General features: G+C 38.8%; 1 protein-coding gene across 1 annotated transcript in view; it reads left to right on the forward strand.

The window, feature by feature from the left end:
- LOC145996198 (cell adhesion molecule Dscam2-like) overlaps positions 1-26,069 on the forward strand; it is a 501,892-nt gene that overhangs the window by 372,020 nt on the left and 103,803 nt on the right. The window contains exons 9-11 of the mRNA XM_083132598.1: positions 4,481-4,632; positions 13,909-14,019; positions 18,958-19,119. Coding sequence (XP_082988724.1) covers positions 4,481-4,632; positions 13,909-14,019; positions 18,958-19,119 — 425 coding nt within the window. The remainder of the gene's footprint in view (positions 1-4,480; positions 4,633-13,908; positions 14,020-18,957; positions 19,120-26,069) is intronic.

Genomic DNA, 26,069 nt, shown 5'->3' on the forward strand with positions numbered 1-26,069 from the left:
GTTACCAAGTTGGAACCGGACCCTGTGGCCGAGTGGTTAGCACATCGGGTCTCGGGTTCGAATCCCACTCGGGCTTGGTTGTTTGTGAATGTCCATTCATCAATTTCATCATTTCATCAATCATCCCCATCTTCGCAAATTAGCCAAGAGGCACAAAACGCGAAGTAAAATCAACTAAGTCAACTAAGTAAAAGTTACCAAGTTGGCATCTACAATTTAGCCTATCCACTTCGTCCTTCTGATACTACATCGTAGTTGTCTGCGACACACTGAACAGTTGACAAAATAAAAGTGAAAATACTCAAAATTCCAAACGTACGTGACACGTAATGTAATCACGGCATTATGGGGCAAGGGACAAAAAATGGTTGAAAATACAGGGATATAAGTAGTAGTTAAGCAAGCTCCCCGACAATTGTGTTTATCTACGCACCGGATACACACGTAATAGTTTGCAACATTACTGTGAATATGGCAGTATATTCCCTGCCGATTCATGATTAGGTTGTAACAACCTAACAACCCGTGATGGTGCGTGTTTTAGCCATAATGGAACAACGTAAACCTCGGATATTTCCGCTATCAGCACCACAATACCACAACGCATGTATCAGGACAATTGGATATACAAACCTGTAGATATCAAACTTGCAACAAATATTTGACATGTATCTGGGCGCAAACAGCCAGATGTAAACTGTCAGTCCGATAAAATTTATTGTTGGTAATGATTATATTTGACGGATATTGCCACTTCATTTTGAATACGTTGTTTTTCTACCATGTTCGTATCGTTGGTTTACTTCCCCACTTCCCCTGGGGTGACTGCTAGTCTTCTGGCTGGTAAGTTAGATGTTCGGTCTACTGGACGCGATCCTGTTTTACCACATATCATAATGTGGTTGGTAGATATGTCATTTTCCCAAAATTTGTGTGTTCCTTGCAACACTGCCGGGCACTGTTTTGCAGCAGGAAATGACGTCACATATGCCATCAAATGTTGTGCTCTTTTGAACAACTCTAGCGCCGAAACTATGCACCAACGAGAAAAAATGTTACTGAGATAAGTTGTTTGTTTTGATGTCCTCTGTAAGTTTCCGTCGTTCGTGGGCGCCATTAAAATGACACCCTGTATAATAGTATAGTACCTGAACTCGGCAACTTTGGCTAGAAATCGCAAAAATACGCGGTGTGAGGAAAAAATAAAAAGATGATGTTCGAAGAAGTGGTTTGATCCGTTCATCGACATCCATGGATAACAGCTACAATTTTGCAAGGCTTTCTTGTCCTCAATACAAACAAAACACTCTGGTTCAAATCTCGGTTACATAACGTATCACTTCCTTTAATAATAATAATAATAATAATAATAATAATAATAATAATAATAAATTGTCTTTATTCAGCGGGCGAGGTTCAGCCAAGGGCTACTCTCAGAGTAGGATCTTAACAGTGGGTACAAAAACAATATAATCGTCTTCGTTATATTTTTTACGTCGTGATTGAAGTGTTCATCAAAGTGGCTCGAGATTCGAAATTTCCAAAGTACTGCCTAAGATATAAGCCTTACGATCTCCACTTGTACTCTTGAAGGCACAAGTGCCTAAGTTGAATGGAGAAAATCTGCTCAAATCATTACGTCCCAACATCTTTATTTGCTTTAAGTCAGCTCTGCTCTTGCCTTAATTACATAATTATATCAACATTGTTTAATGCGATTAGGTCATCATCAGAAAAAAAATGTTGTCCTCATTAAAACAGGAACACAGGTATGGGTGCACTAGAGTTTGTTCAGGAAGGAGGAGTTTCGTATTTACCACTCAATGTTTTCCTTCCATAGGAAACTTCGACGTCATACAGTTTAGTCTGATAGAGCACCCTATTGATTCAACCTGAAACGTCATCTGAATGGGCGGGAAATTTTCCTACCTACTAGAATGCCAAAAGCGCTAACGTGCTAAATATTACTTCGAGATAAAGCATTTTAAAGTTCAAGGTCCTGGGGAAAACAGGTTTTGCATTTAGATATACAGGGTGTTCATAAAATCCCGGTACCATTACAATAAAAACATAGCTAGGAAACTACATGCAATAGAACAGAGCTACAACTCTCCACGTTTATATGCCACACACCTCAATGTGCGTCCCTCTAGTTGCGCTCAGAACATGAAGGCGGTAATCCACTTCTACCCATACACGCCTCAGCATATCACCAGTAACAGTTAGGATACTCTCCGTTATTCTTCTTCGAAGAGTAGCAACACCTGGAACAGGAGTGCGGCAAACAATCTTTGACATACTCCCAGAAGAAGAAATCCAAGGGTGTGATATCAGGAGAGCGCGGTGGCCAGGGAATAGGTCCATCACGGCCTATCCACCTGCCAGCGAAATGACTATCCAGAAGACCTCAACATCCTTGGACCAATGAGGGGGTGCCCCATCTTGTTGAAAATTTTGGTTAGCTGGAATTCCTCCAACTGATTAAGAATGTACTGTTCAAGCTGTTTCTTTGTAATGGTACCGGGACTTTATGAACACCCTGTACAGTTGGCATCGGCAAAATGTGTACTTAATTATGACCAGGGGCCGGATTTTGATGGATTTGATGAAGGATCCATAAAATGACCTAAAAAAATGACTTCAAAATGTTGTCTTTATTTCAGGTTATGACAGTTGGTAAGGCACAGTTCTACTTCTGTAACGTTAGAACTGAAATTTCAAGGTGTATGTGAATTTTAGGTATACAAATCTGTAAAAGTCTTACCTTATTCAGAAATATTGCAGTGGGTAATGTCGAGCGGCATGTTGCCTTGTTCCTACAAGACTGCACAATCAGGTCACCATCATTTCACAGCAAACTGAATAACCTTTAAAATAGCTGCAAGAATTTTTAAGTTGAAATTCGTTATAACAATAGAAGCTTACATTACACAGGCCCTACCGCTTTACACGTGTCCATTGTTGAGTTTCAATGGTGGAAGATAATTTACATTCGTTCATTATTTTGACTCTTAATTATAAAGAGTACCGAATATTTGATTATTGCAAAAGAGTCAGAAAAAGTACGTTCTACATTAAATGAAATTAAATGAAAGTGAACAGGGTTGCCAAATTTCTTAGCTATTGTCCGAATGTTCTACCAGGTTAATGAAATTTTCAGAGGGGGAATTTCTAATATTTCCGCATAGAATTTCCCTCCTCTCAGGCCACACTCCTGAATTTATCACTGGTACACTGTATTGGAGCTGTTTGCATTTGACACTGTCCATTGGATTCAGGTCTGATCTACGAACAGTCCATTTTGTTTGAATTGTTATTTCAAGTCCACTTTATGCACAGAAAGGCTAATCGGGACTGGACCTACAGTTTAAAGTGGGATACGCAGCCTATTTTATAGATGAAGACGTAATTAGGTAGAATTTAATACGAATTAAATATCCTTTACGGCGGTGTGGATCGATTTGATGGGATATCCGATTTGGCGCAGTTTTAAACTTAGTAGTGGGCAACACTGTCGCCAAGCCGGGAGACAATTGTAAAATGCAATACGGATCAGGAGCGTTGACACGTTTTCAGGAGACGCTTACTATTTTACACTCCGCGGGATCTTCCTATCGACACGTCCGAACTGGTGGGGAGACGGCGCAGGTAACAAGCGCCACCCGCCCCCCATCTACCGGCGAGATTTCGCAATTCACATCCAGCGGAGCGTTCTTAACAAGCGTAGACTTGATTCAGGTAGCGTGGAGTAATTCCCCCTTCCCTTTTTTCTCTCTTTCTCGTGCTATTTCCATTTTTATTTCGTTCGCAGTTGCTTCGCTCTCTATTATTTTCTTTTGCTGAGTCTTTTTTTTTCATCTCCTGTTCCGATAATCATAATCACAATTGAGAAATTCATGGTGGTTGCGTTTTGCAGGTGAGGGGTGAATGCAGCACCCGACAAGCTTTTAATACTGAACAGGGAAATGTGATTATCCTCGACGTTGTGTTCCCAAATAGGGAATGATAATCGAATATGCTCGTACGACCTGGTCGGTGGAATTCGCTCGAATGTTGACGTGCCGGCGTAGGCGATTAATTAAAAAATAATATGGGCCATTCGTGAACGATAGTGTTTTGCATTCTGATAGTTTCGGTTTTGTTACTCTAAGCTAGTGTCCGTGGCTAAGTGGTCAGTGAAACGCGCTTCCAAATCAGAGGACTTAGGTTCGAACCCCGGTCCGGCATGTTTTCCCATCGTCCACTTTATCAGTTAATCATCACGAATAAGGAGGTAGAAAACTATGTAAATTTATAAGAAATAGTATGTTAAGTGTATATTCACATAAGTTTCATTCCTGTTAAAATATTTACTTTTGAATTAGACGAATGTATCAAAACACAATATGCATTACCTAACCTAACCTAAATCTAACATAACTCAGGATCCATTTTCAAATTTTGTACAGTTGTGTAAGGTTAACCGCAATCTTATTTTCAGATTCGTCATCGGCCAGTACGTCACTGTCCACGGTGACGTCATCAGTCACGTCAACATTAGTCGGGTGAAAGTGGAAGACGGAGGAGAGTTCTCTTGCACTGCTGAGAACAGAGCAGGGAAAGTCACCCATTCTGCAAGGCTCAACGTGTACGGTAAGGGTCATTATTGCTTGTGACTTGCTAATATTTCATTATTATTAGTAGTAGATAATGGAATAGTAACTTAACATGCTCATAAGTGGGGGTAGAAAAATACAGGGCGCCCAATCGTCATGGTGTCTGAACTTTGAATTTCAGTTCTAATTATTTTTTAATAGAAATTTCCATTACTTTTTTTTAAAAAAAAAAAGAAGCGAGTACTGAATGAGTTTGCAGCTATATGGTAGAGTATTGCGTAGTTATTCATTCTGTTAGTGCTAGAGCCTTCTCTAGGAGGCCTTCTCGGGTGGAAGAATTAATTACTTTTAATCAAATATTGTATTAATTAATAAGTTAAATGTTTTAAGGCCACTTTTCAAAATGTGTAACTTTATCTTAGTTGGATTCATGGCTTTCATAGTTCGTATTTGAAAATACAAACGCACACATATATAGGCTATATAATGCTGACTCCTGAGATAAAGAGGCTGACGCCTGAGTTATTTTCAGTTCTTCCTACCCCAGCTCATAAGGACAGCTAAGGAATAGGAGGAACCAGAAAACTTCAAAAAGGACATTTCCGCTATAAAATCCGAGAAATTTTGTCAAATAATGGTAAAAAATGATAATATTCTATGGATTACAGTAGCGATCCGCGCGACCAATGACGAGAGTTTTCCGCGCGACCACTGCAGTGATAAAACTATCAGTATACAGGGTGTGCAGATGATATTTCTCTGCTATCTCACACATACCATAATATGGAAAAGAAATTAGGAGATTTGGATAAGGAAGAAAAAAGAGTTGGTTTAAAGATAAATAGCACAAAGACGAAATCATTAAGAACAAATGTAAAAAAGATGGAACATTTCCACTTGAATGAGGAAAATATTGAAGAGGTTAAGGAGTTTACACATGTGGGGAGTTTGGTGACAAATACAGGGGGAACAGAAGATGATGTTATATCAAGAATTAAGAAAGTAAATGTGGGATTTATTCAGCTGTATAAAGTTTGGAAAGCCAGAGAAATTTCAATAAGAACTAAGCTGCGAATTTTTAGAACTAATGTGAAACTTGGAAAGTAACAAAGAAAATTACTAAAGACCTACAGACATTCATAAATAGATGCCTAAGGAAAAATTCTTGGAATATATTGTCCAGATATTATCTCAAATGAAGATCTATGGAAACGTACACAAGAGGAACAATACAATCTGGCAATACAGATCAATAGAAGAAAGTGGAAGTGGATTGGCCACACATTGAGGAAAGATCCATCGGCAATAGAAGACAAGCATTGAGCTGGAACCCACAAGGACAACGTAGGAGAGGAAGGCCAAGAATGAGTTGGAGAAGGACAATAGAGCAAGAAATATGGGAAGCAGGAAAGACCTGGAACGAGATAAGGAAGATGGCTGGAAACAGAGTCCGTTGGCGATGCTTCGTTGAGGCCCTATGCTCCGTAGCAGAGTAACAGGAAATAAGTCAAGTAAGTCATACAGGGTGTATCATAAGTAATAGCGCAAACTGACACAGTTGAAAGTACACGATAATAGAAGCAAAAAAGTCTCGGTAAACATGGGTCTGCAAACGAGCCGTTTTCCAGAAAATTGCAAATGTGTGGTTACAAGACGCCACGGACTTCATTGTTTGTAAAGGTCGACCCAGTTGGTAAAATGCTAATAATGTGTGGTTAGAAGCCGTCACTGACTGCATTTTGTAAACACAGAGTGCATTACTCCTTGCATGTTCCGAGGTTGCTCTTTGTTTACAAAACAGAACATTCCCGAGAGGTGGCGTTGTAATCAAACAGGATGGATACAATCAGTACATAGTCTAATCGTACTGTGGGAGTCACGTCAATTGTGCTGTACTGCGGAGTGAAAATTTAACATTACACCAACGAACAGTACATTTTACCAACTAGGACGACGTTTACAAACAATGACGTCAGTGGTGGCTTGTAACCACACATTTGCAATTATCTCGAAAACGGCTCGTTTGCAGACCCATGTTTACTGAGACGTTTTTTCTTGCTTCTATTATCGTGTACTTTCAACTGTGTCAGTTTGCGCTATTACTTATGATACACCCTGTATACATATTTTGTATGAAAAGCTCGCTCTAAATGCTTAGAGAATTACGGAAAGGGAAGGGTAATTATTATAGGGTGTTGCGACTTAGGTTACACACGCATGTTCGTGCAGTACCTCTTATATTCTTCAATATATCGTCATTTCCTCTTCAACTTCCTGTTCCTTGTTGTGTAAATGCTTCTTGTTCGTCCCGTTCCATTTTTCTTCCGCATCAGACATGTTCCTTTTTATCTAATTTTCCCAACTAATTTATTTTCTGCTTCGTGATTTTTATGCGCATGTGGCGCCTTGTTGGGAATTTTTCCTGAGGCTACATTTCCAGATAAATCTGCTCCTTTGACTTCATATTTTTTGGTACTCTTTGTCCTCAGAAAACGCTTATCAGCGTCGTATTCGTCCAATTTCAGCATTCGTTCTCCAAGCTACAAAGTGGTAGGAACTTTTTCCCCCTGGTTCTGGTACTCTTGTGGCTTTCAGGAAAGGTTTCCCTGGAAAAGGAGGGAGAAGAAATGCAGGGAAAGTTCGTCTTTTCTGAAATCCCAACAAACCGTAACAGGTTCGTTCAAATTGCTCAGTTGTTGATGCTATCTTCGTGACAGATGGTCTCATAGCAATGGCGCTCTCTCCACAATGGCAATTTTCCTCGAATTGGAGTCATTCTGGAGACGTTCATTGCAGTTCTGGTTGTCTTGTGCACTGAAATCCGCAATAAGGACAACAGCGGCAGTTTTCTGGAACAGCGCGCTCCGCGAAACACCTCCAAGACTTGTTTTACAATTCAATTTTACAGGGGAGCGTAACCCTTGAAATTTGAACCGCTGCCAAAAGCCACAACCGTGATGGTGGTAGGTTGGCTATATTGTCGGTGATAAATTCGATTTATTTTAATTTTTGACTTACGGGGCCCTACATTTGGTGAACGTTGTTTTGGTTTGTGGTTCGGGAAATAGTGCCAGTGGCAGACATTTTCTCTCCCTTCACACACATAGTATTTGTGAGGTGTTTTATGCGCATAAAGTTAACACACTGGATACTAGCGCCTCCAAGCTGACTGTTCGAGCAAGTGAGCGATCAAACCGTTGGACAATGAGCTATACCTTGTTCCTTTATCCATTATTATTGTTGTTGATATCGCGTTCATCATTATTGGAGATACATTGAGGAATATTGAAATTTATTTAGTTAATTCTCCTGTGTGCAAATGCAAACTACACCAGAAGGATGCTCATCATTTTAGTCACTCGGGGGAATACACCCAACTTCTTTTTGGCGGTTGATAGTTTCGCGAAATGAAGGAGTATCGCAATGAAAAGGATGTCAAATGAAAGCTACATGTTTTGTTATTGTTACCTATAAGTTTTATTAGTGTAAGTCTTATAGCAAAAGAACCATAGAAATATAAACTGATGAACGTCAATTTGGGCAAATCCAGGGTAAAACGCCCACTCATTAGGGGTAAAATGCCCAATACAAGAAACAATTGTTGTAATACTTGACATGACATATTTAAAGGAAAATGATACACAGCATTAACTGGAGGATTATTAACCTTTGTTTCGTAAACAGAACATCATTTGTACAGACAAGCATAGCGTTTATAACAACATTTATTTTGAATTTACCATAGCCTCTTTTACTGTTTACATTTGTGAGAAATTGCATTGCACTTCGGACACATGGACGTGAATTTGATACATATTTCATTCATCCACATACTACAACGAATACACTGGATCCAGTCACATTGGGGTCCTTTCTTATCATAATAATGCCCATGGGCCTGTGGGCATATCACCCCACAGCTACAAGCAGAAAATTGAATCACTGGTTTGGCAACTCTGAGCACCATGCGGCAGTTTCACTGTGCAGATATGTTTCCCTGACTCTTGATCTTTACACCAAATATAATTCAGTTTCTTTCTCTCTTTGGAATATTATTGCACACTGTTATTACAGCAACGTCCAAAAAAATGATGACCTCAAAAACTGTCTTCTTACCTCATGAAATTAACCCTGGATGGCTTCAGATCTTTCTCACAAGCTCCAAACCTGCTGCCTCGTCTCACCATGGAGGGCGCTTTCAAACAAGAGTCGGAGAGTTGCCATAACATTAACGTTGCGCGAGATACGAGGGGGTGGGCATTTCACGCCGATGGGCATATTCCCCCGAGTGACTCTATATTTCAAAATTTACTTTCTGCCAAATAAAAGGAAGATCTTTGACAAAAATCTAATAAAAAAAAAGAAATATCTCTGCCAACTTCTTTATTCTCTTTAATACTAGCACCAAATATAACAATTGTACAGGGTGGGGCAGCGTTCATAGTACATTTCGACTTGCGTAGTACAATGACGTAATGCAATCTATGCACCCCAAGGCGGCGGCTTGCAGTTGTGTAGGAGGTGCCATTGTTGTGGTTGTGTTTGGTTGTTTGTCATGGAGGGGTGGAGTGCTGAGCAGCGTGCCTTCGTTGTCGAAACGTTTTTCAAAAATAATGACACTATTGTTGCTACGCAGCGAATATTCAGGCGACATTTCAACTGTGGACGGCATGGGAGAGTGCCAGATCGACGAACCACTACCTGATGGGCCAGTTCCTTTCGAGCAACAGCCTCTGCCTGTGATCGGAAGCCCGGAGGGAGCGAAAGAACTGTGCGTTCACCGGATGTGATTGAAAACGTTCGCGCTGCAGTTCTTCGAAGCCCAAAACGATCTACACTGCGACATTTTTAGCGTTGGATATTTCCTAGCGTTCCTTCAGACGGGTTTTGCATCAGGATCTCCAGTGTCACCCGTATAAACTCCAAATAGTGCAGGAAATTAAGCCTCAGGATGTTATTCAACGCGAACGGTTTTGCAGAACCATGTGTCAACTCTTGCAGGAAAGTTCATAGATGACACACACCTTACTTATGTCAGATGAGGCACATTCTGAGTTATGTGGTGCTGTTAATAAACAAAATCTGCTTTACGGGAGTGATGTGAATCCGCAGCTACTCCATGTGAAGCCCTTGCACAGCGCCCGTGTCACTGTATGTGGTGTAGCGTCATTTGGCATTTTTGGGCCGTATTTTTTTGAAGACGCTGGTGTGGCTGTGACTGTCACTAGTGAACGGTATCTACGAATGCTGCAAGAGTACTGTCTGCCTCAATTATGGATGATGGACGTGGATATTGAGAACGTATGGTTCCAAGAAGACGGTGCAACTGCACATACGGCCCGAATATGCATGGCATTTTTGTTAACAGAACATTCCCCGATGGTTAATTTCTTGCTTTGGTGACATCTCTTGGCCTCCTCGTTTCCCCGATCTCTCTTGTGCCGATTTTTTCTTGTGGGGGTACCTGAAACAACAAGTCTTTGCAACGCGCTGTGCCACCTTGGGTGAATTGAAAGACCGCATCAGAGCTGCTGTCGCCCAGATCACTCGAGATATGCTACGACATGTGATGGACAGCTTTCAACGCCGCGTGGAAGAATGTCTGCAGCAGCGGGGCAGTCATTTGTACGGTTATCTTCAAGCATTGAATGGTGCAAACAGACTTCAATACCTTACGTAGTAAATGGCATTCCTGTGTCTTGTATTTGACATAGCAATAAATACTGTACATGCAGTTGTTCGCTTATGGTGTGCTTTTCAAAATGTATTATGAACGCTGCCCCACCCTGTATTTATAATTTTTAGATTTTTCCATTACATTAATGTAGATATATAAACATTGAATATACAGTATTGGCCATATTATTAGACTCATTAGTTGAAAAAAATTAAACACAGGTAAACTCACTTTATGTAGAGAAATTTGACAGATTTAATGTTTTGTGATACACATTGCATTGTTATGCAAGTACTGTCAGTAGTTTGTATGACGGCCTTCACCTTTCGCTCTTTTACACCCCATTTTAATCACTGCTTGTGTATAATTCTTTATCACTCCTACGTATTTCTGAACTTTAAACCACGTGGTTTATGAAATTACATCTCTCCGGAGATGCAAATAAAGAACACCCTTACAACAATCAGAATTAATATTATTTTCTTTGTTATAACCAAACAAATAGCATAAATAATACGGTAAACAATGTCCCAGGCATTTTTGCGAATTTGCAAAGAATCGTTTTGCCAGCTATGCTTGGGACAGTAAAAGAAAGGATTGTGGGAACAAGGTTATATCGAAGCAGAATAGTTTAATCCCAAAAAAAAAATGACAATCAAAACAAATTTATTTAGTTAGAACACTTTCAAAACAAGGAAATGTGCTTCTTTTTACAATGATTGATTGATTTGGGGTTTTAAGTCCACTTTATGCACAGAAAGGCTAATCGGGACTAGACCTACAGTTTAAGGTGGGATCCGAACCACTGTGCCATGTGGCTCCACCGGGTATCGAACCCGGAACCCTTTGATCACAAGGCGACGATGTTACCACTAACCTTTTTTTTTTTTTTACAATGAGTCCAAAAATTTTACCAATAGCTACTGTATTCAAGAAATTGTAACAAAACATGTAGGATTAAGTTCTGTAGGGCACTTGTAGAGCCGGTATTACAGCTATATCCAATAAAGAAAGAAATGTAAAGAAGATTTTTAATATGCAACAGGAAGAAGAAAATCTTTCAAACAACTAAAGTTCCAGCAAAATCGGATTTTTTATTCCTGAAATTCTTTTAGATTTACTAATTTTTAGGTCAATTTCAATATTTAGCGTACATTTTATAAAATTAAACTAAATAGTTTAATTTAGTTTAATTTGAATTTTACAAAAATAGATAAAACGTCAATGCTTCATTGCTTACAATAACTACGGCTCAGACAAAAATCTCAAAGAAAGCGACAGCCTATCTTGGGGTAAAGTCTTTGTTACGCCAACAATGGGGTTTATCAAGATGCCCAGTGCATCTGTACCGGAGAACGAGTCTATTTCCAGATTACAGAAGCTTCCCGAAGAAGGGCGTCTCTTTGATGGATTACACTAGATAGTTCCAGATGCTAGCAACCAGGCGATGTCGTCGCCGTATCCTGGAGGAGAGACGCCGAGAGACAGTGTTAAGGGAAGATAGTAGAGCTGATCAAGGTGGACTGATTTAAATCAGGGTGATTTTTAATTTTAAAAAAATCACTTTAAAGAAATAATTCACACAATAATCTACATAAGGATTTTGTACATATCAGAATAACTTTTGGTGAAAATACGTTAATCTTGTAATCATTTAATGGTGTATATTAGGATCTAAGAAAGAAAAAGAAAGGAAATAAAATATATGTTCTGATAGGGTGAAGCTCATACGAAAGGAAATGTAATATGTAAACACGCTTAAATTCTCCTGATTTAAACTTCAATAATTTTTATGGGCAAGAATAGCAAACATTTTGTGCAGAATAATATACAAAATACTAATCATATTAAACCGTAAATAATGTAATTATCATTAAACTGTAAATAAACATGGCAGCTGGTATTTTGCAAACTATCAATAAAAAATTGCCAAAGTTCAGCTACAAGACAATAAAAAATATTTTATGTTACAATTAGAGAGTCCATCCAGAATGTTTTATTTTTACTGGAATTATCATAGGTTCATTAACACACTCAACAAACAAGCATCAAAAACAGAAAAATGTATTTTTACATATAATTTTTATTTGCTTTAATCAAACTGTTCAAATATTTTACAGGGCCGTTTACTAGGAAAAGCATTTCCATAAGAAAGATGTATCTATATAAGCCATGCAAGCAATTTTATTCGTGGTTGTTTATATATATATATATATATATATATATATATATAAAAGAATCCGATTTAAATTTAAAAAATATCGAAAATGATTTCTTTAAATGAAAATCATTATTTTTATCCACCCTGGAGCTGATTATATTGAGATTATTGTAAAGCTGTGTAAGAATAAGAAGATTGGCCAAGTTGCCGTGGCAATCCTTATCCTTAGTCACAATTGGTGCACAAACAACTAGAATATTGGTGTATGATATCCATCAAAATACACATTAATTAATGTTATTCAAATATGTTGTATCTGAAGTTTAAACGAGTGAATTTTATTTGTGTCGTTACTTGTAAACCAGCACGCCTTACACAATTCAATTTGCCAAAGATTACAACAAGAAATGCGAGGAGTCAAATGTCCGATAGTAGTGAAAAGAGAGAAGCACATGGGAATACACGCTACAAGAGCACAAATATTTTGCGAAATATTAATTACAATAATAATTTAGTATGTAAATCAGGTACTGTTAAAATTTGCGTGGTTTGCGTGATTTGTAGGTTATCAGCATTAAACAATAAGGTCGAATATAAATCCATATATGAGAACACACACACACATATTTCTCGAAGAAAGTCAAAATTTTATCTGAAATACTTTCCCATTGGTCCACTTTCAATCCAATGTCCTATTGGAGTAAGAAATCTACAGAAGAGCCACGCTTGAACAAAGAAAATCGGTTGTATTTGAGAAGCCCTCATTCAAAATTCCGGACAAATACTACGATAAAAGACTAAAGAAGTTTTAATTTCAGAACATATCATTACACTCTGTCAATGGATATCATAAATCTCACATTTTTTGTGAATGGACTAATGAAGTAAATATTTCTTCATTGCGAGGATCAAAACATGTGTGTTTTGTTATATTCTGTACTTCTTTCCAAAGTCAACACAGACGTTGCAAATCTGGCTTCCTCACTCTATATCTCCCTCCCTCTTCCCCCTCTCTGACATTCTATGTGTCTCTATCCCTGTCTGTCTCTCTCTATCTCTGTCCTTATCTCTCTCTGTCTCTATATCTCTCTATCTGTCTCTGTCTCTATCTCTATCCCTGTCTGTCTCCATCTTTATCTGTGTGTCTCTATCTCTGTCTCTCTCTCTCTATCTATCTATCTCTGTCTCTATCTCTTCCTGTATCTACCTCTATCTCTCTGTGTGTTTCTGCCCCTCTCTATCTCTATCTCTATCTGTCTCTGCGTGTCTCTCTCTATTTACCTCTCTCCACCCCAGTCTCTCTCTCTCTCTCTCTCTCTCTGTCTCTTCTTTATCTCTCTCTTTCACACACACACACACACACACACAAACAAACACATGTTCAGCACATTAATACCATTGAGTTGAGTTTGAGTATTTTCAAAGGAAACCAACGGCATTTTTTAGCCTACTAATTCCTGTTCGTTCTTCTACAGGGCTTCCATACGTCAGGGTGATCCCCAAGGTGACGGCTGTGGCGGGAGAAACGTTACTTCTTAAATGTCCAGTGGCGGGTTTCCCCATTGAAGAGATTCGCTGGGAACGAGGTAAGAATAAGCTGCACCTTTGCAGTTTGTTAACCGGAACTTAATTGTTCGGTTTTAAAAAATATTGTAGACATTGATATGGGTTATGTGTGGTTATATAGTACGAAAGGTATGTCTTTGTATAGAATCTGGCCAATTGTTCGTTTTTGTATACTTAGGCTCGCACAATCTTACTCACAAGGCTTTAGCCATTTCTATCATAAATGTTACACGTTTTTCTTACATTGCATCTGAGTTTCCGTAGTGACATATAACGTATACAAATTTGTATACACAATTTTAAAACATTTGTTCTCCTCTATATCTGATTATTGGTAATGATTCAATTCTCAGCGGGTTCGAATCCCGCTCGGGCTTGGTTGTTGTGAATGTCCATTCATAAATTTCATCATTTCATCACTCATCCCCATCTTCGCAAATTAGCCAAGAGGCACAAAACGCGAAGTAAAATAAACTAAATCAATCAAATCAATCAATCAATTCTCAGCGTTTAAACTTGGACTCATTGCACAATTGTTTGCATGCTCTGCGGTGAGTAGATCGCTATGGCCTGACATGCGCAGATCGCTGCGGAGCACTTCCTATTACGTCATCCTCCCCACTACTCTTCTCCGTACTGGTCTGTTCTTGAGACTACGAGTGATGCCAACTCAGCAAAATTAAGCTAACAAATGTGACAAACTATTTTTACTGTGTAGATTGTCGGTGCTGGCTCATATCAGTTTATCAGTGGTTCATTTGATTTAATCCGGTCTTTGAACATGCGTGCGGTACGCGGATCGTAAACTATAGTATTACGCACGCGCGTTAACGTTTATAACGAAGAGAAACTACTGGGCGAATGACTTCATTTTCTGAATGCGACATCGAGCAGTGGCCTGTTTTTTCTTTTAAGCCGAGTGGGGTGGGGATTATTTTGTTTATCGTACAACAATCACTACGAGAAGGCATCTGGTAACACGCTTGCCTGTGTTCTTTTTTAAAGCACTGAAATGTTTTTGCTCTTTACTCTTGGCTGCATATTTTTGAAATGCAAAAATTAAATCATGCCGGGTCCAACGAAATCCAAATCTGCTCTGGAAAGACCCTTAGAGGACAGGCCAGAGAAATTGTTTACAATGTTGCAACATATTTGCGAAATCAGGAGTTACACAAACTTAAGTATAATGTTGTCGAGTCCACAAGCGCCGCTACGGGAGTATCTAAATGGATGGTTTCGCAAGTTTTAAAATAATTGGATTGGATTGATTTGTTGTTGTAAGTTCACTTTATGCACAGTAAGGCTAATCGGGACTGTACGTACAGTTTAAAGTGTGATCCGAACCACTATGTGCCTCCATCGGGAATCGAACCCGAGATCCCTTGATTACAAGGCGACGACGCTACCACTGCGCCATCGGGGAGTTCAAGTTTTAAAAGAAGGAAAAGAGTTGTTGGCGAAAGGTGAGCTGAAGTTCTGTACTCCGACGGGTAGAAAACAGTCCAGGAAAAAGCGAATACAAATTTCGATGAAAATCCTCAGACCATTCCGCTCCCTCCAGGTTGCAACACTGCGAACCAACGTCGCTGCTAAGAATGGAGTGGGGAAATGTGGTGTGAGCTGCGCAACAACTATTTGCAGCGTCTTGTTTTTAAACTTGTAAATTTATAGAACTAAATGTGGTGTTCGTACGACCTTCCAGTTCTTTCTACAGGTTCCAAAACGCTTCCACGCATCACGTTGTGCTCTTGTTCAGTTTCAGCTCCGCTTTATTTTTATTTTTCTTATACATCGACAGTATTAATTTTAAAATAAACCAATACATATATCCACACGCCTGACAAGTTTTTGTTGCCATTTTGGTAATGAAAATTTTCATTACACATATTCAAGTGTGGTCTCTAATTTAACGCACAAACAAGCAGGTTTATTAACTTTTGAACGTTTCGGTACGCCACGTGGCGATTTCATAAAAGCTCTAAAAATTTGCGCAATACGTAGTCAACTCCGATAGGGAAAAAAGTATTTAAAATGAGTATTGCAATATTTCCTGGCACTGATATTCTTTTTATTGCAATCGCTTAGGTTTTTTTCTGGTTTGTTTTTATTTAGGAAGGATTCGCAAAGCAACGGATGGGAATCCTACAGCGAAAATGGAAATCCTGGAAGTAATTGAAAGCACAGTGCCAAAAAAAGTAGGGGGACGGAATTGTAACATTCCGACGCCAGCGTTTGGAAACCAAAAAGAAACGCGCTTCTGGTGCGTTTGAAGGGGGAAGAAAAGAGATAGCGACGCTTACATTTCGGAGGAAGTTACGTCCGAGATGGGAAAGACAGAATTCCAAGACGAAATGACCTGCAATCAAGGGAAGAAAATCGTGTTTAATTGCTTTCCACAAAGATTCCGGCGGATGACCAAGATTGCTTTGTAGACTTAGGGAAGATTGGGTTGGAACTTCCAGGATCTTTCCACCGGAACAAAAGAGGAAAGAATGATGGGGAACAAAAGGCTGTCGGCAAGTAATTGAGCGCTATTGCCAGTCCGAGGAGATCAACGAGAGGATCAAGCGAGAGAGAAGGGCGGGTAGCGAGAGACAAAACTGGATAACAAAAGCCTCGTTTCTTTTTTTGCACTCTATGTCCGGTTTTGAAAGAAACGAGGTGGCCTTGTCACCGAAGGATTGTCGTTTCAATCTCGCTGCTTAATAGAACGGCTACTCGAAGAGCTGTTTCGGCTGCTAGCTGAAAAATGGTTAACCATGCTTCTTATGCAGGGGCAACTGTACCGTTTGTATTGTTTTGAATGGGATCATTCTCTTTTCCTTTAATATAACCTGGAGCAACCACATGTGCAGGAAATACCGGGTTAGTCAAAAGAAGAAGCAGATTTCAAAATGTTATTTCGAACAAAGCATACACGACAAGAACATAATCCGCACATCACTGAATAGATTAACCTCTTGTTTCCCAGGTATCTCGATCGAGATACTTACCTGTAAACCCTCGTGGACCAGGTATCTCGATCGAGATACTTTGTCATGTTCGTAGTTTTTACGTCATAATGTCGTCATTATTCGCTGGAATTGCGATTCTCTTCTTTTACATGGTTGTTAACACATATATTGCACCGTAAGGACTCTTGCATTTCCTGGTGTTCCAAAAAGAAAAAGGCTGGAAAATGGCCGCTTCTTTTGTCGACTTTTTCTGAAGAAAGAAATCATTGTGCCCATCAAAGGCCGCGATTTTTGTTCCAATACAATAATGCAGTTGAACCTCCATTTGGAAATAGTTTTCTGGTCGGTAGCAGGAGGTTGCCAAGCATTTTCAGTTTCGGCCAAAAAGGGGGAAGGGAGTAATAGTGGAGGAATGAGGGGGTGCAACAAAGGAAACGATCAAAGCGGAGGCGGAAAGAGAAATCCTTATACTCGAGTACAGGTATTTGTCATGTGACTGCAAAGTGACCGGCAACGTCCAAAAATAGACTGATAACACAATTCTAAGAAGTTCCGCGGTTCTGAGTCAATCACAATCGTGGATGTGCAGCGAAAAGCTTTCCTGGCAGTGCATTGACAATTTTCAATGACGCACTGAGTCAGTGGCGCACAGACATGTAGTTTTGGATGTACAAGTCGTGTTCTATTGCTCATATGATAATAGTGCAATTATTTTCTTGTTCCAAACATGCCTGCGATCATTTCCATGTGTATTTTGACAATGTCCTGTACTTTGTTTCCAGGGAGGTGGGGGACATTTTTCTTCATAAATATTGGAATTTTCCGCTTCCTTCCCTCCCCCCTCCATATATATATTCAACGTGCATAAATTGTAAATAGTCCGAATCTATGGTATATCGCGTATAACGATATATCATTCGTCTGTCTAGGACAATTAGCCTCCGATCTACAGTCATCTAAATGAAACTCTGCATTTTGCTAAAAATTGGCCCGGTCCCGGGGGTCTTACATGGCAAAATGGGCTCTGTAATCAAAAGGTTAAGGTTCAAAGTTTTACTGTAGAACAATTGGTTTCATTCGTGCACTAACAATGACTTTTCTTGTCGCGTCGTCATTTACCTGAACGAAACCAATTGGACGGGTTAAAGTTACAGTGGTGTAAGTCACTTTTGTTAAAAGAGCAGAGTCTGAATCACAGTACTTTGCTGATCACAACAGCTGTTTCCTTTATCACTAGAACTTGAAATGACATCTGTAGCCAGTTGAATGAATCTCTGACGTACTCCACGTTTTCTGTTCACAGATTGACTTATCGCGATCTGGTTTCTGTGTCGAAGTATTTTGTTTTACAAAGTGACTTACACCACTGTAACTTTAACCCATCCAATTGTCCTACACATCTATTCAATGATGTGTGGATTATGTTCTTGTCGTGTATGCTTTGTTGGAAATAACATTTTGAAATCTGCTCCTTCTTTTTTACTAACCCTGTAGGTAAATTGCGCATCATCATGTTCGTTCGTTCTGTTTTCCTCAACTTGGGTTTCAAGAATTAGAACGAAAAGCACCAAGCGAGCAGCACAAATGTATAACTGACACTTTGGGGTTGCAATGATCCCATTATTCGGCGTCACCCAGGGTGTTGAGGACAATTAGTGCGCTACTCGAAAATAAATAGAGAGTTCTGGTCTCGAAAGCTAAAAAAAAAAAACAGTTGCGATGGGACTATGAGCTGACCACGCTCACCCCCAAAAAAAACCGCTCTGGTAGGCCCCAAACCATGAAGTTTACTTTTACTTAATAAATTTAAGAATTGTTATTATCCTATCATATTAAATTCCTGGGTGATGTAGACTCAAGTTCACATAAAGTGGCACATTTTCTAGAGTTGAACAGATGAAGGATGAGCCAATTTATCTGAACAGGAGTGTACAATATAAGCAGATTTATTTGTTCTTTCAAGACGGCGTGAATTACAGAAATAATTATTTGTGTTTCTTTCAGACAACAGGGATCTGCCTGCCAATCCTCGGCAGAGGGTGTTCTCAAACGGCACATTAGTCATAGAGCAGGTGCAAGCGACGGAGGACGCCGGCATGTACACCTGCTTTGCCAGGAACAAGCAAGGCCACAGCTCCAAGAGGAGTGGGGAGGTCACTGTGATTGGTACTCGTCTTTACATTTCTCAGCCAACAAAACAGAATTGCTGTTGGTAACCGTAGACAGTAGAATTATAATTAGAGAAACGAACATACAGCGTAAAGGTTGCTTCTGTAGTGATCATGGCCGTATTTAGAGGGGGGGGTTTTCTAGGGTTTGACCCCCCCTTCGAAACTTCTCACATGTTAGATTAATGGAAGTTCAGAAACCAAAACCCGTAACTCATTTTCAAAATATTATTCGAATTTTCACGGAAATACAACAAGGAGACAATATGTTGAAACGATCCACCTAGAATTTTCATACATTTGGAATTCTGAAACTTGAGCGAAACAGTATTTTATCTCGGAATTGCAGCCCACCCGCGCGACCCTTCCAATTTCACTTCTGCTATCCTCTTTCCAGTATTATTCCTGGGTCAGACTGAAAATTCCCTTATGATTGTCCCAAAATTCCTTCCCAACTTTTAAATTCCCTATCCGATAAAGTTGAAAATCCCCCTTGATATGAGTTCAAACCTCGGATCTCCAGTTTCGTAGCGCATTACGTTCGCGATTACGGTTACAATACATGCACCGGGCTAAGTTTTTAAAAATAATAATTGGTTACATAGTTTTTAAAATTCCAAAAAAATAAATTTTAAGGTCAAACAACAAATACTTTATGACTAACATTTCCATTTAACTTTTAAAGCATTTTCTTGAAGGTAGCTATTTAAAATTTAATAACAAAGTACAATAATTGTGCATTTCAATACACACTCTATGAAACATTAAAAAAAATGTGCTGGACTGAGTAAACCTCCTCAAGGATATAATAACAGCAATAATAATAATAATAATAATTATTAATATTTTGGAATAAAATTGGTTTATAATTATATTTTAATTATTATTATATAATTATTGTTATTATTTCTCTTATTCAAATTTCTGGTGATGCCCGAGAGAACAATTATGAATGAACCCCACCTGAAAATTTTTCCTGCCTACGGCCACCATGGTAGTGATCTACTACCAGAGTCATAGAATGTTAGTAGCACCAAACGTAAAGAATGAACTTGAACAGCTTCTTGCATTGTTTAGTCACAGAGTCAACGTATCTACATCCACTTTTTAAGTACATGGCATTTTACACTCGGAAGTCAAAATAATAAGAAATGTTGCTGAAAAGGCTGGTTCATATCTTCGTTCAAATGTCTAGTCGAAGGAGCGGGATCTTTTACCAGTCATGTCTCTAATTGTCATGCCATGTCAAACATGGAAACATGGAGTTTTTGTTGTGAAAAGTGGTGAAACTTGCAGAAATGCATATTCAAGAGAAGCATGTGTGAGAATTGCGATAATGGTCAATGAGTGTGTAGTAATGGACGCAGATTTTTAGGGAAGGATTACGTACTTTCCTAAGAGCCTTAAGAACGAGATCGACATAAATTATACATATATAATTTGTCAAAATTACTTCTCAAATTTTTGAGTCAGTGCTGTTGATTCTAGGTTGATTTGCTGTTGCAAACCCAGTCATCATTTTCGCACAGATCTCTACCAACAAAACTATTAGGTCCAAAATTTGCGCATTTTTAATTGTACTTCGATATGCAATCGTACAGAAGCAATTTTTGCAGTGTGTGCATTTAGATTTCTTCCTCGATGAACGTGGTGGATGTAACTAATATACTAGCTGATGCATTTAAAAATTATTTCCTTGCAGTTTTTCTTGATAAATAACTGATTTCATTGTTCAGGTACACATCGGTAAAATAAAACAAGTTTTCACTTTCAACTTCTTCCAGTCATGAATGAAAATTGTAAATTTTGTTTGTCATGAGAAAGCACATTTTTCATATATTTACCCTATTTAGCAGTAATAAGATTTCAATGCTTTATTTTTGTGAGAAAATATACACTTTTGATGAAATTGTTACTGAGTTTGTTCAAACCTATGCAGTTAAATGTCTGTCATGTGAATTCATCAGTCATTAATTTCCCTAATATATTATTGTTAACGGTAACTTTCTGAATTTTATAATTCTCGCCTGAGATGTTGCTAAACACATTTCACTCTTTTACAGTAAATCGGCGGTTGTTAATTTTTATTAACTTTTATTTACATAGAAGAAAACAGATGGAGGCCTTGTGCATAACTGTTAAAAAATCACAATGTGCGATCCAAGCATTTAGGTTCTTCAAGTCCTGAGTGAAAACTTATCAACAAACGTATTTTCATGATCCATAGCTGCATTTTTATACAAAGATACAACCAAATATCAGACTTTTTTTCATTTGTTGGAGCTCCTGTTATATATTGATTAAATTTAACAAATGAATACAATGTGTTATATTCATGTAACATGAAATATTAATTTAAGGTAGACGATAGATATACGTGTAGAATATGTTACATGTCGCGTTATTTATGATTAATCATTATGAGTGGTAGCCACGGCATCCATACTAAGGTTTACTTTGGCTTGCGTAGCCACGAAACAATTGCGACTATCTAGGCAGCGAAAGAAAACAACACGAAGATTCATCTAAATCCTCTCGAAGGAATTCTAAGCAGATTAATTTTTCAGAATTTGAAATATCATATCGGTTTTTTTTAAAGGACATTTCGAAAACTGCTTGGCTGGTGTTGGTCAAAGGTCGAGCTGAGTCTTAATAACCGGAAGCAGGATAAGACTAAGAATAGTCAAGCACACTCCATGCAAAGTCTTCATGGCACGATACTAGGCTTAAGGAACGCCATAACGAACTTCACAATTTTCACGACAGGACTTATGGAACGGCCAATGACCACAACTCATTTAACGCGTTGACTTGTGCGACTTTCGGAACGCGCCCAAAAGTGTCTGGTTCATCTTGACTGACCACAGAAACACACGCCACCACTGCAGCGATGATGCAACTTGCACTAAAGCTCATGCACAACTGACTCATACCGGGTGACCTTGGAAGACGCTTGCGTATCCTCCCGCCAGTTGACTGGCGGCAGAAGTGTATGATGATTAGTTAGGGTACACAAAAACTTGTCTCCCAGTATGATAAGTGCCTCAATGCCTTGGGTACCTTTGTAGAACAATAGCACAAGGCACTGGCATACCCAGGGGGGGAGCCGATGGAAATACAGCCCCTCCAGAAATTATAGGAAATCACAAATTTCCAACGATGGCAGTAGAGAACTCGGAGGATAAACGAAAATGGTAAATGCAAACTCGCCTTAAAATGACACATGATTGCAATTTTTGCCATTGAACAACCTTTAAAACGAATTTCGACATATTTTATTGTGTATCCCCCACCCCTTAGAACGCAGCTTTCAGCTTTATAATGTGTACCTTTGCAATTCCATCCCCCTCCGAAAAAGAAAAGTTGTTCCTACGCTAGTGGCTTAAGGTATGTTCTTTCAGGGTAAAAACGTTTTGTTCAACTAAAGTCTTTCGTTCATTTATTATTACCAAACGGTAGTACTTTCTGTACGGGCCTCGTATCAACTTGTTGGATGAGAACGAGTCGAAGGGTGAATTGTTGCCTCACTTACGAAAGAATCACTGTTCGGAAGATTTCAAAATCTATTAATGTCGATCTGAAGAAAGGTCAGTCACCGCACTTTTCTCCAGTGGACTGTACGCGCCAATTTCTACCCCGTAGCTTCTGTCGAAGCGATCTGCGATTTTTGATGAATTCGGCTCACGGATAGCCAAGTTTCGGCTTTTTTCACGGTTTCTCCTCTCCCTGCAGGCTTCTTCTTCATCTCTTTCGCTCATCCATCCCCTTTACTTCATCGATCTCTCTCTCTCATCTCTCTACTGCACCCTCGAGTGATCTTATTTTAGTCCGTGTAAGAGGACAGTGGGGACCCCATCCTCCATCCCCACGACTGAAATAACCCACAGGAAAAATATACGCACATCCACGTAATGGAGTACGAGGGAGAGAGAGAAGGAAAATAAAACTAGAAGGACGCACACTTCAGTTGAGAAGAAGGGAAAATAGAGCCTAACAAGCAAAGAGAAGCGGCAAATGAGGAATGGTTTCTTTTTCTGACGTAATGAGATGGCGTGCTCTTTCTCTACAACCGAACGTAAACATTTGAAGATGAATACAAATTGCAATGTTGCCGTTCTTACCGATTTTAAGGATCGATTCGAGCATCGATTCTGTATCGTATAAGATCGAATGCTTTTGTTATATCGATATCCGAAAACAGATTGTTGTCGCACATGGCCGGCCCTGGGGCCCTAGGTTGGTGCATATCAACAAAATTTTTCACATGTCTACAAAAATCAGACGTTTGTTCCTTAATGTGAATACCGATGTCCTATATAATCAAATAAACATTTTTAGAATGAATTTATATCTTCGTATTATTATCTAAGAGCAACAAGCAGAACATGTTGAAGATGAAAACCAAGAATTATGGGAGACTAATAAAAGTTTCTAAATTTTGCTTCTTTTTATTTCTGATGTGCCAGAGGTGCGACGATAATTGTATTTAATTACAAAACTAGGTGTGTTCAATATCAAACCATTATTTTACCTATCAAAGTAGCAACTTCTAATCGTATCCAATAACATTTTCTATCATAATTTTCTTTTTTTGACTTTTCGTTGAATTTTGACGCTATAGGAAATGTACATTGTGTCATATAAAATAATTTTTTCACTTTATTATTTCAATCTACATATAATTAAACGAATATTGCGTACGTACTATTTTTGATTGAAATATTTGGGTACGAATTTTATGTAGGGAGTACTTAATTTAAAATATGATTTCAGTAATTTTGGATACTTTAAGTGTCAAAACATTCCATGAAGTCAGCCAATATCAGATTAGTTGCTTAATAGGTAGCACTAGCCTCCCAAACTCATAATAATCCTTACACAAATAATAATTCTTATCTGGTGCGAGTTCCCCCCCCCCCCTTTGATGCGCCCGAGTTGCCCCTCCCTAGACCCGTCTCTGTTGCCACGTTCTGAGAAGTTGATGATTTAAAGATCTCTCCACAACATTCTGGCATTTGACTATGGTAAGCGAGTTCTTTCATACCATCTGCTTCAAGATTACCGCAGACAATCGAGTGTTTGCTAGCGGTTTATCATAAGAAAGACAAAATAGTCTACAGTCTACACCAGTAACCACAAAACCATGTGATTCGGCTACCACATGGGAAAGGGCAAAGAAAATTAGAACTCAGCTGCAAATTGTTCCCCAGTAAGAACCGAAAAAAATGCACGAAATCAGGTCTTGTTAACCTTATTTTAAAATGTTAAAATATGCCTTTACAAATTACCTACGCATCAATTTAAAGTGAAAGGCTTGTTTTCGTACAAAAGCCCTCCCTTCAACCCAGAGACTTCTATCAAAGTTCGGAACCATCGATTTTTTTTCTCGCAACCCTCCTTCAATCGGAACTTTTTCGTTCGTATTTCCATACGAATTGCCCACGGCAAAGCGTCTATCGGATCCGCAAAGAAGAAATGTCGATTTTTTAATGGTAGTGTCGGAGACATGATCTTGCTTTAGCATAGAAATCAGAAGTTTTTATTCCTCTCCCTGATCTTGTTAACGATATTATTTGAACCCAAGTATGTTTTGGACTGGCCTTTTGTTACATTGTCGAATTCGTGTAAGTTTGGTGAAAAATGCTGTGTTCATTAACCATTCTTTCATTGATATTAGTGAAATTTGGGTAAGAAAATTGCGTAATGACTGATAATTTAAAATAATTTATCCACTACGTTGCGATGGTAGATATGTCATTGATTTTTAAAAAGGCAATTTTGCAGAATTTCCATAGAGAGAGACATTTACATAGATAAGGAGAGGGGGTGACAAGAACAAAGAAGCAAGGAAAAAAGAACAGACAAGGAGAGAAAGAACTGAAGAACAGCCAAGAAGGAGAAACTTGAAGAATAGAAAGAGAAGGACAGCAAAGAGTAAAAGAGAAACAGAACAACAAAGTGAGACAAAGGATAACACAAGAACAGAAAAGACATAAGAAACAGAAATAGTAAAAAGAGAGAGAGAAGTGGAACAGCAAAGAGAAAAGGAAACAGAAGAAAAGTAAATGGACAGAGAAGAACAGCCAAGGGAGAAGAGGAAGGGAAGAACAACCAGTTGAAAGAAACAAAACCAGAAGAACAGCAATACAGAAAGGGGAACACAAGAACAGTAAAGAGAGAAGAGAAGAAGAAGAACATCAAACAGAAAGAGGAATATAAACAGAAACAGAAGGATAGTAACGAGAGGAAGGGAAATAGAAGAACAGAAAGTAGAAACAGAAGAACAGCGAAGAGAGAGAAAGGAAAAAAGAAGAGCAATTAGAGATAGAGAAACAGAAGGACAGTAAAGAGGAGAAGAGACAAGAACATGAAAGAGAGAACGGGAAGTAGAATAATCGTAAAGAGAAAGAAAAGAGCAACAGCAAAGAAAGACATACATAGAAAGAAGAAACATATGAACAGGCAAGGAGAAAAGGAAAGAGCAGCAAAGAGAGTAAGCAAGGTAGAAGAAAGGAGAAAGAGAACAAACATAAAGGGAGTGACACACAGAAGCCGAAAAACAGAGAAGCAGGGAGAGGCAAGAGGCATAATGAACAGATATTTTCATTACCATACCTATAAAACATTATATAACCAGTCCGTGAATTTTATTGCATTTCAAAAATTTAGTGCAATGACTCGGACAGTGTACTGATGCATGAGAGAGGATATTCCTACCAAATTCAGGTCAAAGACCATTTAATTAATGCACGCTGAATGACCCCTTTGGCTCCCGAACCAGCAAATAAGGCAGGGCACATAATCGATATTGATATTCAATCGTGTCAACACTGACCTCGCTTTGGAAATCAAAGTTCAATACTGGCAGGCGGTGCGGATATAGTTTGTGGATACAATTTCAAAAAATACTTCGTTAATTGTATTTACGCATGCACTGTACGATATAAC

Source organism: Lepisma saccharinum, chromosome 1 (genome assembly GCF_977018435.1).
Source record: "Lepisma saccharinum chromosome 1, izLepSacc3.1, whole genome shotgun sequence".
Lineage (NCBI taxonomy): Eukaryota > Metazoa > Arthropoda > Insecta > Zygentoma > Lepismatidae > Lepisma > Lepisma saccharinum.